Below are 14,928 nucleotides of genomic sequence, written 5' to 3'. Positions count from 1 at the left end.
GCTTTCTGAGCGTTAGAGGTGTCTAACGCAAATATACTGGTTCAGTAGCTAGCTAGATATCAAGCTACAGCTAACTTTACTGTACATCTAAGTCACGTTCACCTTCAGTTAGGTAATCATTTTTAGGGCTTGATAACTTGCAAATAACACACAGTTAGAGTTGGCATTAAGTTCGAGACAAACTAACAGAACGTCTGTTGAAATTATACCCAGCTAGCTTGCAAAGTTTAATAAGGAATTTGGTGAGCTAGCTCCTAAACTGGCCACTGCACTGAATAGCCAATAACGTTTGATTGCAGCGCGCGAAATATTATTCCACATAAAACATGCAGTATTTTAAACGTCTACACCTTACCATTACAGACCATAATACAGACTTAAATTTTCTAACTAAAAATTATCAACCAATATCTGTAATTGCAATACACTTCAAACTGTACCTCTGGTCCAGAACTGGCAAAAAACACATGGGAGTACGGCGTGCAGTAAGCGTCAAATAAGTATGGAAAACGCAATTGAATAATTCCATAACGTTCATGTCATTCAAACTTATTTGAATAAAGAATGATATCATATTTGAATAAATAAGAATGCTATTTTTCTTGAATTGATTATTATTGCATACATATATTTAAACTTGCATTCATCTGGATATAGCCTACTGATTATGATGAGGAGGAGGAAGAATCACTGGACACAGATCTTGTGCATCCTATAAAACACCAAATTGCCAAAAGAAACCTACTGTAATGTTAGATCAACATTTCACTAGCAAGTTTTTTTAATGGTTGTTTCCTTCATTTCAGCATGCAAGATCATAACTGAGATTGCCTTCTAGCTGTAAATTGCTGTTATCATTAATAAAAGCAAATCGTTTTTCAAATAACAATGTTGATAAGACTGGGACTTAGTTTTCCAGGAAATGGTCAAGTGTGAAGAAATGTTTCTATTCTATTAAATTAACTGTGCTGTGACCTTGAACAATGTGGGATGATTGCCTTGAGTTTCTGACACCACAAGTGAAATTTCTCTGTGAATGTGCTGGATTTCTTGATTTCTTGATTATTATTATTATTAGTATACTTGTTTGACATTTTACTGCATTGTTGGGAGCAAGTAACAAACATTTTGCTGCACCCACTATAACATCTGCTAAACTGAGTACACGACCAATAAACTTTGATTTGATGAGTGGCTTGGCCAAACCAGTCCTCACAGACATGATGGTGTGGATGAGTATGTAGGCTCAACTGGTGGAGCCAGTGATAATTGGTCCTAGTGTTACATTAAATGTCAAGGACACGATATAATACCAAAATTAAATTGAAACATAATGAATCATAGCCACTGTCATCCTAGGTTTGCTTGCTTGGGATACGCCTCGATCACACCGACAGCGTCATTGCATTTTGGTACACCAGAAGTACATTCATTTCCAATGGAACCCTGGGTTTGCATTGCAGCATTGCGTTGCAGAGGCAGTTGCAGTACTTTCTGTGTGGTGCATACGTTGGATTTATTGAACATCTGCGTCAAACTGTATGCGTAGATGGCTTGACAGAAATGGTAGCAGAAGGTGAATGTTGAACTTTTGTTGCACACATATCCAGATGATGCTGCGTACCATTTTGCGCAATGATGCTATCGGTGTGATCAAGGCTATAGCGTTTCTTCAGCAAACATTCTGTGTGCAATACAAATATTTCATTTTACTTGATATGATTTGGATTGGTCTATTGTGTAAGTGACTATGGCCAAAGCTGGCTTGGTTAGGTTTTTCTCTGGACTTCCTGTTTTAACAGACCGATGAGGAATCGATCCTAATCCATCCTGTCATGGCGCTTTGGTTTGGCACTGCATGCATCACCACCTCTGCAATAGGTCATCTTTTTGTGCTTGCCTCCATTCTACCGATATTAAGAGCTGTCAGATTAGGACACCACTTGACCTGATCCTCAATAAAATCATGATTACCTTTTTAACAATAATCCATGTGTTCAAGCAGAAGTAATCGCTAGTGGGCAGACTACATAAATGGTACAGTAGATCTTCCTTCAGACTATTGGCACCGATAGCTAATGAGCAGCAATAGTTCTGGTGCATGGGTTTTTCATCACTGATTATTTGGACAAATCACCATTTCGCAGATGCGCATCTTTCGAATTTCTCAAGGGGAGGGTACATCCGACCCATACGCTACGTTCGTAACCAAGGGGGAAGGGGTAATTTACCACATACCACTGGGAAAAATCCACTTTACCGCCCCTCCAGCTGGTAATTACTAGTGGAAACGCATCTATCATCCTGAGCTCCCACATGCTGACCTCTGACATCACCTACTAAGGAAATGACCACAAATCACAAGGCCAAATCTACACTGGAGTTGCTTACCAAGATGACATTGAATGTTCCTGAGTGGCCAAGTTACAGTTTTGACTTAAATCGGTTTGAAAATCTAAGGCAAGGTTTGAAAATGGCTGTTTAGCAATGATCAACAATCAACTTGGCAGAGCTTGAAGGATTTTAAATTGAATAGTTGTTAAATATTGTACAATCCAGGTGTGCAAAGCTCAAGGGTGTTATTTATTAATTCATTTATAGAGCCCCACAGTGGAGGTGTCATAATAGCCATAAAACCTAGCGGTCAAACAGGGAAATGGTTCCAATCGTTTTTCCAACATTCATTTTTCCCATAGGGAATTTTAGAAACACTTAAAATAAGGGCTATGTTTCGTGTAGGCTTACCCTGGCGTGATGTTTTGATAACCATGTAAATCTCTCTCAGACAAGGTGACATTTATCAATATATTTGGCTCTATTTACTCTGACTCTAAAATGCTAATTAGCGTCAAAATAAAAGATCATGCAAGACTACAAATCCATGTAAGCTCCTTTGATTACAAATCCCTGCAAGCTCCTACAAATCCCCGACACCTTTGCTAACAAGTATTGTCAATTTAAAACTTGCACAAGACAATTAAAAGAATTGTCAGTTTAAAGAAACGTAGCCAATTTATCCGTTACTAAATGTAGCGAACATTAGACAGTTAATCCAGAGATTCTTATTTTTGCCTCGATTCGTCAGTCTCGTCCAAATCATCATGGCATTTGTAGTTCTTTATGATAGCCACATTAGCAGCAATTAGCATTTCATTTTGGGGGGTAAATACAGGTGAATGTATTGATGAAAGTCACCTTGTCCTAAAAAGATTAGACACACAGACACGGTTATCGAAACGTCACGCCAGGGCAAGCCTACACAAAAAAAGGCCTTATTTTAAGTATATTTAAAATCCCCTATGGGAAAAATGAAAGGTGGAAAAACGACTGGAACCAAGTCCTTGTTTGACCGCTAGGTTTTATGGGTATTATGACACCTCCACTGTGGGGCTCTATTTGTCAGGGACCATGTACAACATGCCATTGCACCAGATTTAGCTAGTTTGCTCATTTTCATTTGTAGTGCCTGGGCTTAACACCTATGGACACAAAAATTATGCTGCTTTCGTAACCAAGTTGGTGTTGGGAATTTGCCAGTTGTGAAGCCGTAAATACCAGTTGGAGGGCCATTCAAGTGGATTTTTACCAGTCTAATGTGGTAAATTCCCACTTGGTTAAGAACTCAACATTAATCGAGCGGCTGACCAATTACGTGAGACTTTAGCTCTGGGCTAACCGAGATTAAAGTAGAAGCAACATCAAGGTGATTGTAAAAACAATTACATTTTTCAATGGGGAATGATGAACAGTTGGTTGGTTGTCGAATACAACACTTGTTAAGTCCATATTGTTAGGTTATCTTTCTTGTGATACTGACACAACTTAAGAAAAAATAGTTAGCCCACTGATGGAAAGTGGAAACTGAACCCTTGCATTGATATCTCAATCAGAAACTATATTGAGCTCATTAACGTCATATGTAGACATGATCAGAATTGGTATTCGGTGTTAGCCTGTAGTTCAAAATCAAGATGTTTAAAGCTGATTTATGGTCATTCCAGAAGATGCATTGGCTGTACAGCATTTACTGCTATGCGGCCTCTGCAGAAGTCAGTCCATTCATGCTTCGTGGACGAAGTTGTCAAGGAATTGAGTTTTTGTTTATACATGACCTCTCACCCGCTCCTACAGTCAACCAATCACATCAATGCGGAGCTATACAGAGCCCCTGCATTGTTAAAGCCAATTTGTGCTTGATCCAATTATGTGGTTGGACGATGTTGTAGTTGGAGGCTTCGTATTGAGGGTGGGATGCATTTTCGGAGGGTGTGATGCATTTGCGGAGCCTTCGGAGGCACAGCAATTGCGTCATACCCTCAGTTTTTAGCCCCCGGATCGCATTGCCATTGCAAGCATAAATTGGCATTTAGGTTCATGTGTGTTTTAACATGCATCTTTCTTACAATGGCTGAAGATGTAACATAAGTTTCCAAAAACACCACACAGAGAGAATGTTTGTTAAAAAAGGTGTGTATTTGAGGCATGTGTTCATACTGATAGGATCGAAAGAAAGGAAGCACTGCTCTTGCATCAGGGTTTTCCCTTTCCAATCTATTCCAATTGTCAAATTTGTATTTGTAGTCACCTGTTCCATTCGTTACGGGCGGTCCAAAAAAGACGGGTAAAAATCTTGATTTTATGTTTAGCAGAGATCGGCTGTGTATAAAGTAATGCGGAAGGTCAAAAAAAGCTTCTAACGACGTACTTAGCTGTTCTATGAGTGGTCTGAGGCAGTCGTTAATAACGAGCGTTTTCAAGAGAAACTTTAGTAACGATGGTTTTGGGAAACAGTTGGGAGATTTAACGACTGCTCCTATGAAAGATGTAATGATGAACGTGCTTTTGGGAAACCGAGGCCAGAGCTGTTGTGAATGAAGTTGTAAATAAAGTGGGTTCATGTTTATACAGGACGTACCGCCCCAACCAACCGTCAATCTATCATGTCAATACGGAGTTATATGCCGCTATACCGAGCCCTCCACATTGTTACAAAAGTTGGGAGGCGCAGCGATGTGGTACGGCGCTTGATTTGGCCTCCGCAAGCCAACGGAGGCTCCGCAAGTGCGTCACACAGATCAAGCATACTTGGGTGTCATTATGGACTGGCTATGTTCAAGGAACATGAGATGTTGGAATCAAAAAAACATATGAATAGTTATCTATTTTGGGCCTCATAATATGTTGTTTGTTTTGATATGGATGGTGTATGAATGATTGTGTGGATTCAATGACCATTTGCGGAAAGTATATTTTTGAGTATATTGTTTGAGTATATTGACATCCAATTGTAGGCTAATAGAGGATAAAAAAAATATCTAATATCAGAGTGTAGGCTATGTTTGATATATTGGATAATGTTATATTACAGTATCAAGTGCTCCAGTCAACGCTGTTATAAGACAGCAAATGTATGTTTTGACTGTTCATGCTGGGTAACTATGTGTACTCATCAATGGTTTGAAAGCCACTTGCCTATGTGGGTAAATTGTGAGGTGGATTTACTATAGCCCATGCATTGGTTGTCTGCGCGTGTGCGCTGTCTCATTGGTTCGCTTTCCCCCTGCTCGTCTGCGGCTCTTGTCAGTGCACAAAACAGCGCATGCGTCTTATTTTGCTCCTCAGCCTTTGAAACTCGGGGTTGAGTTCAATTAGGAGAGACCATGTCCGCCATCAGCCATATGCACTTCTCTATCTTCTCATTTAAAACAAATTCTCCATGAAATAGCGGTAGAACGCGGCCTCGAGAATGGCCACATCGGTGAGTACACTGCTTGCGACCATGCTTAGCAAGGGTGTGTTGCACGGTATTGTTTTCTTTGCTAGAAGAAGGCGGAATTGCCCGGCGCGACTGAGCAGAAGATTTCCAGCCATATTTCTATCGAAGTACAGTAGACACACAGATAGCTCTTGGTTAGAACTAGTTGAGCTGGGAAGCGCGTATAGAATGCCGCATATCTCGTGTATCGGAGCATTAGTGCGAAAGTGATGCTTGGATAGAAAAATAATGAAAAAAGTCTACCCTGGCAAATTAGACTTTTAATAGTTTTTCGGCGTTGTTCAAAATGACTTGCAGTTTGTAGCGTATAGACCACGGTAGCCAAAGCTACTTCATGAACATCAATATAGGGCAGGCTATAGACCCGATGCTTTCTTTGCTGAAATGCTATGCCGGATAGTGTGTATGGGATTTTGAGTAGGCCTATATCAAATCGAAATGTGTTATTCTGCAACGTGAGTGTTTTAATTGATGTATTCCACGCATTGCGTGTGTGCCTATTGAGACCATCGTTTTGCCATGGTGCCAGTCCAGCCTTCGATTGGCAACAATATCTGATATGATTTTGGATGTTACAGGGTGCTGTTCAGGTGAAACTAGAACTTGGACATCGTGCCCAGGTCAGAAAGAAACCCACGGTGGAAGGCTTTACGCACGACTGGATGGTGTTTGTCCGAGGACCAGAGCACAGCAACATTCAGCACTTTGTGGAAAAAGTTGTTTTTCACCTGCACGAAAGCTTCCCAAGACCAAAAAGAGGTAGAATTATAATTTACCCTAATTTTTATTAGATTGTTTTGGATAGTTTTACTGTCATAGAAGAATAGACTGCTTGGTTGTAAAGCAAACCCTACAACTCCGGACAAAGACTATATGGGTTGATTTGTGTGCACGAACTTTCTTAACTTTCTTTAAAAAAAACACGATGTTTTGTTATAACCTCCACTTTGCAGAGTTTGTCAATTGAAAATATTGGAATTTGTACTCCCCAAAACAGCCCCAAAACCTGCTTAATTCATTTGAACATGCCCACCTATAGCGCATACATAATTTATTGGATGAGCAATTGGAGAATTGAATACCAACATATTGATTCATTTTAGTTTAAAACAACCTGAGGTTAGATGAAAGCAATATGAATTTTTTATTAGAAGAGGCAAATTCCCGCCCCACCTGCTGCAGGCTATGAATGATTGGGCAACCCAAATTAATGTGAGTATTCTGCAAACCATAACCTGTCTAAGTGGCTTTGTTTTTAATAGCTGATCCATGGAGGGTAACTTGGGTTTAAACGCCCCCCCCCCTCCCTCCCTCCTGTAATTCTCAAACTACTTTGTTGCCAATTTTTTTCCCCCCCCCAACACTTTCCCTGGAAAAGTTTCCCTAAAAATGTAATCTTGCGTCTCAACTTTTTAAATCACTCCAACAAAACGATTTTGAGGTACATTGGTCAAATATTGGGTCGTTTACAAAAATATACAGTACCAGGCAAAAGTTTGGACACACCTACTCACTCCAGGGTTTTTCTTTATTTTTACTATTTTCTACATTGCAGAATAAGAGTGACGACCTCACAACTATGAAATAACACATATGGAATCATGTAGTAACCAAAAGTGTTAAACAAATCCAAATATGTTTTAAATGAAAGATTCTTAAAAGTAGCCCCCCTTTGACTTGATGACCACTTTGCACACTTATGGCATTCTCTCAACCAGCTTCATGAGGTAGTTAACTGGAATGCATTTCAATTAACAGGTGTGCCTTGTTAATTTGTGGAATTTCTTTCCTCAATGTGTTTGAGCCAATCAGTTGTGTTGTGACAAGGTAGAGGTGGTATACAGAAGATGGCCCTATTTAGTAAAAGTCCGAGTCCATATTATGGCAAGAACAACTCAACTATGCAAAGAGAAATGACAGTCCATTACTTTCAGACGTGAAGGTCAGTCAATCCAGACAATTTCAAGAACTTTGAAAGTTTCTTCAAGTGCAGTTGCAAAAACCAAGCACTATGATGAAACTGGCTGTCGTGAGGACCGCCACAGGAAAGGAAGACCCAGCGTTACCTCTGCTGCAGAGGATAAATTCATTAGTTAACTGCACCTCAGATTGTAGCCCAAATAAATGCTTCACAGAGTTCAAGTAACAGACACATCTCAACATGAACTGTTCAGAGGAGGCTGTGAATCAGGCCTTCATGGTTGAATTGCTGCAAAGAAACCACTACTAAAGGACACCAATAAGAAGACTTACTTGGGCCAAGAAACACTAGCAATGGACATTAGACTGGTGGAAATCTGTCTGAGTCCAAATTTGAGATTCATATTTCCAGCAGCTTTGTCTTTGTGAGATGCAGAGTAGGTGAACAGTTGCTCTCCGCATGTGTGGTTCCCACCGTGAAGCATGGAGGAGGTGTGATGGTGTAAGGGGTGGCTTTGCTGATGACACTGTCTGTGATTTATTGAGAATTCAAGGCGCTCTTAACCAACATGGCTATTACAGCATTTTGCAGCGATACGCCATCCCATCTGGTTTGTGCTTAGTGGGACTATAATTTGTTTTTCAACAGGACAATGACCCATCACACTTCCAGGCTGTGTAAGGGCTATTTGACCAAGGAGAGTGATGGAGTGCTCAGCATATGTGGAAACTCCTTCAAAACTTTTGGAAAAGCATTCCTCATGAAGCTGGTTGAGAGAATGCCAAGGGTGTGTAAAGCTGTCATTAAGGCAAAGGGTGGCTACTTTGAAGAATCTAAAATATATTTTATATTGTTTAACACTTAGTACATGATTCCATATGTGTTGTTTTATAGTTTTGATGTCTTCACTATTCTACAGAAAATGTAAAAATAACAACTCTTGAATGAGTAGGTCTGTCAACTTTTGACTGGTACTTATATATTGAACAAAAATATAAAGGCAACAATTACAAAGATTTTACGGAGTTAGAGTTCATATAAGGAAATCAGTCAATTTAAATAAATAAATGAGGCCATAATCTATGGATTTCACATGACTGGGAATACAGATATGCATCTGTTGGTCAGAAAAGGAAGGGCGTGGGTCAGAAAACCAGTCAATATCTGGCGTGACCACCGTTGGTCTCATGCAGCGCAACACATCTACTTCACATAGAGTTGATCAGGCTGTTGATTTGTGGAATGTTGTCCCACTCCTTTTCAATGGCTGTGTGAGGAAGCCGGATGTGGAGGTCCTGGGCTGGCGTGGTTACATGTGGTCTGCGGTTGTGAGGTTGGTTGGACGTACTGCCAAATTCTCTAAAATGATGTTGGCTTATGGTAGAGCAATGAACATTCAATTCTCTGGCAACCGCTCTGGTGGACATTCCTGCAGTCAGCATGCCAATTGCACGCTCCCTCAACTTGAGACATGTGGCAATGTGTTGTGACGAAACTGCACAATTTAGTGGCCGTTTATTGTCCCTAGCACAAGGTACACTTGTGTCGTGATCATGCTGTTGAATCATCTTGATATGCCACACATGTCAGGTGGCTCTTGGCAAAGGCAAAATGCTAACTAACAGGGATGTTCAGAAATGTGTGCACAAAATTTGAGTGAAAGAAGCTTTTTTTCATATGGAAAATTTCGGACATTTAAAAAAATTTTTTAGCTCATGGGACCAACACCTGACATGTTGCTTTTAACATTTCTGTTCAGTGTCTGTGTATCTCACACGCACAATATACCATTAGGGGAGCCTAAAGATGAATAATCCCCTTGGTTAGATTATTATTTTTTTTACCAGTTTTTAATAAAGTAATACAAATACTTAATGCTTGATTTGGCCAAAATGCCCCCAGGGCAATCCAAATCATCTGGAAGTTACACAATTGTATTTATTTATTTATTGAATATCCTCACCCCTTCAAACTGTGTTTGCCTAAGGATAGCCAGTATGTACATATCTAAATCTTACCAAAAAAGTTTTTTTATTTTTTTATTTTAATTTTTTTAGAAAATATACATTTCCCATAAGGTGGACGGTTTCCCCCAAGTTCCCCTAAACTAGAAAGGCAAAATGTGACCGCTACCCAGTGTATTTGGCGATGGTAAACAGAAGAAGGTTTGTTCAAACAGTGGAGAGCATAGTGGTTGTTTAAGTGTCTGGCACGGCTGGAAGGGATCAATTATAGTATTTGTTAGTTTGGGATTTTTACCCCCCCTTTCCTGCTGGTGTGTTTGAGTGTTCTTCGGCGTGACAAGTGCTGGGAAACGTGCCAAAGTCGGTGCCTTGGAGAGACCCTGTCATATTGTAATTACACGCGACTCAGATTGCCGGGGAACATTCGTCGTTTATTGGGAACAGTTGTAAGATCATGCTGTAGATCAACCAAATAAAAAAAAATTAAAAAGTATTTACTCGCCTTTAACACTAATACCCCGGACTCCTCTCAACAGTATGTTTATGAAGAATAGTCATTGCATCAAGAAAAATATGCATTAGGCAAAGTACAGAATGGGTCTTATAGAAGACATGTTTATAGGGTTCTGTTGCACCTCAGTAGGCTCTTTTACTATATAAATCAAGTCTTGAGTAGGATTTTCTTTGTTAAAGTTCTTATACTTTGGCGCTTTCACCTCCTTTTTATAATATAAATATTCTGATTTGTTGGGTATTACTGACTTGACCATTTGTATGTTAAATATGACCTGCCAGTGTCTTCCGGTTTCACACACAGTGGAAACTTGTTGCATGGGCAGTTGGACTAGACAGCCTTCTGATACATTTCACATGCGTATTACTTTGTCCAGGGTGTTAGCACAATTCACAACATGGTCATTGTCCATTTACCAACATCACCTGTAAGTGTTCAAAGATTTCCATTGACAGCAGGTAATTGTGTGCTTTCATGTTACCAATACCTATAGTAGAAGCCTACAGTGCTCTAATTCTGACTCCTATTCCTAAAATTCAAAAATGTCACTAGTATTCTCACAGTTTTGACTGAATGAATGACAACAGCCTATTACGATTTTCATTAAAATGCTGGTAGACTTGAACACAAGACAGCCATAGAACCAGTCAGCCACCATAAGGATGTTTTCATTGGTGTTGCATATGCTTGGTCCCTGTTCACTGGTGCAGGTAGGCTACAGTCTGTCGTACATGGTTGATTGTACACCCCCCCCCTTCCCCCACCCCTGCAATCCACCAAAGGCTGCTTTTGATTCTGCTCTTTGTTGCAAAGAGACAAAACAGCCTGCTAGACTAGAGCCAGGGATTGAGGTTGAGATCAGTTCAAGAGAAAAGCTTTCTCTTTTACTGAGAGAATACTGTCTCTGAATGCTGGATTACGGGTGCAAATGTTATAACCTGACTCAGTGGATTGGATGTTGTAAATCATCACAACTCAAGTATGGCTTTGATAAGAAAGTAACTAGCCCCTTGGTCTTGCAAGACAAAATGCATAAACAATGAATTGTAAGTTGCCTTCTACTTGAGTTTTGAATAAAATAAAAAAGACAGTTGCTGTTAAATGTTCATTCTTTATTCATGACACCAATGTTATGTACTGTTTGATTGGTTAAATTGAGCAATATCTGAGCTAGAGAGCTTCATTTGAACATGGTGGCGAGTATTCAAGTGGGTAAAATAGAAGTGGATGTATAGTGCACTGCAAAGCATGATGTATTTGGTTATGAATCTACCTTGTCCAGCAGTTTACTGCGAAGTCATTGAGCAAATCAGTCTTTCAATAAACTGGAAAATCTGTCCGTTTACATGCGCGTAAACAAGAAGCCATTTCAACAAGCATAAATCTATACTGTGTTAGGCAAATAGAGGAGAGGTGGTCAAGGCAAGTGCTATTATACAAAGTGTCGCTTGTACTTGACGTTCCAAAGTGCTGCTCGCATGTTTTCAATGCGTGCAGGGAATTCTTGGGGCATTTGAAACGGATCTCTTCATTCGTAGGACCACCTGACTCAAGAGTTTGATGTGGTTAGCGAAAGTACGTTTTATCACCCAGTATTCCTGATTCATGGCATAAATGACAGATCTAAAGATGTGCTCATGAGAACAGCTGAGGTGTGTGCGCACGCCTGCCTGTCTGTGTGACAGTGTGGTGAAATCCTCCCCCACTATGTTTATTTCCCCATAGCATTAAACATAAATCAAACAAGCGTTCCTGATTTGGACACGGAGCTGCTTGAGATGAGCGCTAAAAGTATGTGGACACCATCAAATTTAATGGATTTGGCTATTTCAGCCACATCCGTTGCTGATAGGTGTATCAAATCGAGCATACAGCCATGCAATAAGTAGAATGGCCAATACTGAAGAGCTCAGTGACTTTCAACGTGGCACCGTTATAGGATACCACCTTTCCAACAAGTCAGTTGGTCAAATTTCTGCCCTGCTAGAGCTGCTTCGGTCAACTGTAAGTGCTGTTATTTTGAAGTGGGAAAAATCTAGGAGCGACAGCTCAGTCGTGAAGTGGTAAGCCACACAAGCTCGCAGAACGGGATCGCTGAGTGCTGAAGCACGTAGCTTGTAAGAGTCGTCTGTCCTCGGTTGCAACGCTCGCTACCAAGTTCCAAACTGCCTTTGGAAGCAACGTCAGAACTGTTTGTCGGGAGCTTCATTAATTGGGTTTCCATGAACGAGCAGCCACACACAAGCCTAAGATAACCATGTGTTGGCTGGAGTGGACTCTGGAGCAGTGGAAACGCGTTCTCTAGAGTGCGGAATCACGCTTCACCATCTGGTAGTGCGACGGACAAATCTGGGTTTGGCGGATGCCAGGAGAACGCTACCTGCCCCAATGCATAGTGCCAACTGTACAGTTTGGTGGAGGAGGAATAATGGTCAGGGGCTGTTTTTCATGGTTTGGGCTAGGCCCCTTAGCTCCAGTGAAGGGAAATCTTAACGCTACAGCATACGATGACATTCTGTGCATCCAACTTTGTGGCAACAGTTTGGGGAGGGCCCTTTCCTGATTCAGCATGACAATGCCCCCTTGCACAAAGCGAGGTCGAAACAAATGGTTTGTCGAACGGTGTGGAAGAACTTGACTGTCCTGCTCAGAGCCCTGACCTCAAACCCAGCGAACACTTTTGGGATGAATTGGAACATACCATGGCTCGCAGTCAAATTGCCCAACATCAGTGCCCGACCTCACTAATGCTGTTGTGGCTGAATGGAAGCTAGTCCCTGCAGCAATATTCCAACATCTAGTGGAAATTCTTCCCAGAAGAATGGAGGCTGTTATAGCAGCAAAGGGGGGACCAACTCCATATTAATGCCCATGATTTTGGAATGAGATGTTTGACAAGCAGGTGACCTCATACTTCTGGCCATGTAGTGTATGTTCTGAAGAAGCTCTTTGACAAGCGGTGAGTAAAATTAGGGTTCGCTCTAGTCCCCCCCCTGCCCTTTCTTGATAAATGTGCTTGGCTAGAATAAAATGTTCCAAAAACCCAGCAGGAAGATGCTTAACCTAATTTAAATCACCTGATATGACACATGCCATGAGATCTTACCCCAGTCCCTAGGAGGTGATGGTAGTATGCAGACTTCCCTCTAATTAGAGGGAACATCGGTAGTATGGCACTTCAGTGTTTTCACATGGTAACAAATTGCCAGCCTAAGTACTTCCTGAGCTCGAAGGGTTTGGTATAAAACGTAGGCGCAATAAATTAGGATGCATGGGCAAAATGTTAAATCATTATTTTTAGGTAGTTGAAATTGTTTTGGGGTGGGCAGTGTTGCCACCTTTTGGGTATGGTGGTTCGTTAATAGGTTACCCTCATGTGAGACAGTGCGCGGACATCAAAACGTGGTGTTGCCAACAGTGACATTGGTTCTGTTTTTAGGCACGGTCATGGTTTTCAGGCTAGGCAATGGCTTTAAATGCTTTCAACCTTGGATTCTGTTTGCAAGGATGATGTATTTGCAGCTTATTGCTCAATTTGACCAATTGGGCACTCTCCTCTTAGCCTGAAACCTTCCTTAGCAAGTCCAAGCTGTATCCTGGTTTGCAATCTACTGCCTCACACGTTTTTATTCTAAAACTTGGTGTTGGCTCCCTTAACGGGTAAATGACTGGTGTTCTGATGGTACGCCTAAAATAAACAGTAAAAAGTTAGGCTACATTTTACATTTGTGGAATTGACGGACTCGAACCCTAAGATTCGTCAGGAGCAGTGTGGTATCAACGCTCTCTGTGCTCTTCTGTTGGGTACAAAATACCTCCACAACCAGTCTTCAGCTTGGCTGAAATGTATGATGCCGTTGTTTACCTGACAATCGGGCTTATTATTTTGTATCACGGGAGGTTACCCCTACCCCTCTCTGGTACCTTTTTGATCAGCATTGGGCCTCTGATGGGCGAAGCCAAAGAAGTTGAGGGCAAACCCTGCATAGACAAGCATGTTTGACAGTTTTAATACTGGTCTTGTAAGGGCACAGCTACCCCCCCCCCCCCCCCCCCCCGCAGAGAGGGAGAGGGATGTCTGTACACACACGCCTTCCAAGGATGTGTAGCTCTGAAGGTCCCACTTACTCCCTTTCTCACTTCCCTCTTTTCTTGTGAGGCGGCTAAACGCCGGCTTTACTGTTTTAATATAGCCATCCTGCAGCTGTTGTGGATTACACCGGTGCCCTCTCCTCACTTGACAGGGACGTTTTTCACTCATTTTGCTTAGAAAAATGTCTTGTGGATGGTTTACATTTTTTTTTATCCATCCTAAATGTGTACAAATCTAGAATAAAGCAGGCTATATATGAATTATGAAGACCATAAAATGACAATACCATTTGTCACAACAGGAGTGGTCAGTTGCCGTCCCCATTCTGCACTATTATGCTCTGTCTCGATTTTAAAGCTTCCGATTTTGTAGCTTTATGGCCAGCAAGACATTTAAACAGACCTGTAGAAAATGGCTATGATTGGCTGCCATGCTGTGTAGCCTTGGAAACCCCCCCCCCCCCCCCCCATCCTAAAATAAATGGACTGGAACATGGTTTAGTCGGCCATTTTTACTTTGGGCTTCACCTGTCAAAGCATAACCAATACACCCCTTTTATTAAAACATTTTTCGAGGGACTGACTTGATTCCATCGTATTGTTCTCTGAACGAGATTTCCCTATTTTACAGACGTGTTAGTAAAGTAGCCTGTTATGACTC

At 41.2% G+C, this 14,928-nt stretch overlaps 2 protein-coding genes across 12 annotated transcripts in view; one reads left to right on the top strand and one right to left on the bottom strand.

Annotated features, from left to right (window-relative positions):
• The window catches only part of focad (focadhesin), a 68,811-nt gene extending 68,301 nt beyond the window's left edge, over nucleotides 1-510 (bottom strand). The window contains exon 1 of one of the 2 annotated variants that reach the window (XM_029753717.1): nucleotides 441-510. The gene's annotated coding sequence lies outside the window, so the exon portion shown is untranslated. The remainder of the gene's footprint in view (nucleotides 1-440) is intronic. The other variant, XM_029753716.1, reaches the window with a different exon arrangement.
• Nucleotides 1-14,928, top strand: part of mllt3 (MLLT3 super elongation complex subunit) — a 49,264-nt gene that overhangs the window by 1,344 nt on the left and 32,992 nt on the right. For 6 of the 10 annotated variants that reach the window (XM_029753722.1, XM_029753720.1, XM_029753727.1 and 3 more), the window contains exons 1-2: nucleotides 5,805-6,231; nucleotides 6,355-6,535. In XM_029753722.1, coding sequence (XP_029609582.1) covers nucleotides 6,166-6,231; nucleotides 6,355-6,535 — 247 coding nt within the window. In that variant the 5' untranslated portion in view covers nucleotides 5,805-6,165. Of the gene's footprint in view, nucleotides 1-5,621; nucleotides 5,759-5,804; nucleotides 6,232-6,354; nucleotides 6,536-14,928 lie in introns of those variants that run through there. The other 4 variants (XM_029753726.1, XM_029753725.1, XM_029753723.1 and 1 more) reach the window with 2 other exon arrangements.

The sequence above is a fragment of the Salmo trutta genome, chromosome 5 (assembly GCF_901001165.1).
Source record: "Salmo trutta chromosome 5, fSalTru1.1, whole genome shotgun sequence".
Lineage (NCBI taxonomy): Eukaryota > Metazoa > Chordata > Actinopteri > Salmoniformes > Salmonidae > Salmo > Salmo trutta.
This window is presented reverse-complemented; position numbering and strand designations above follow the sequence as displayed.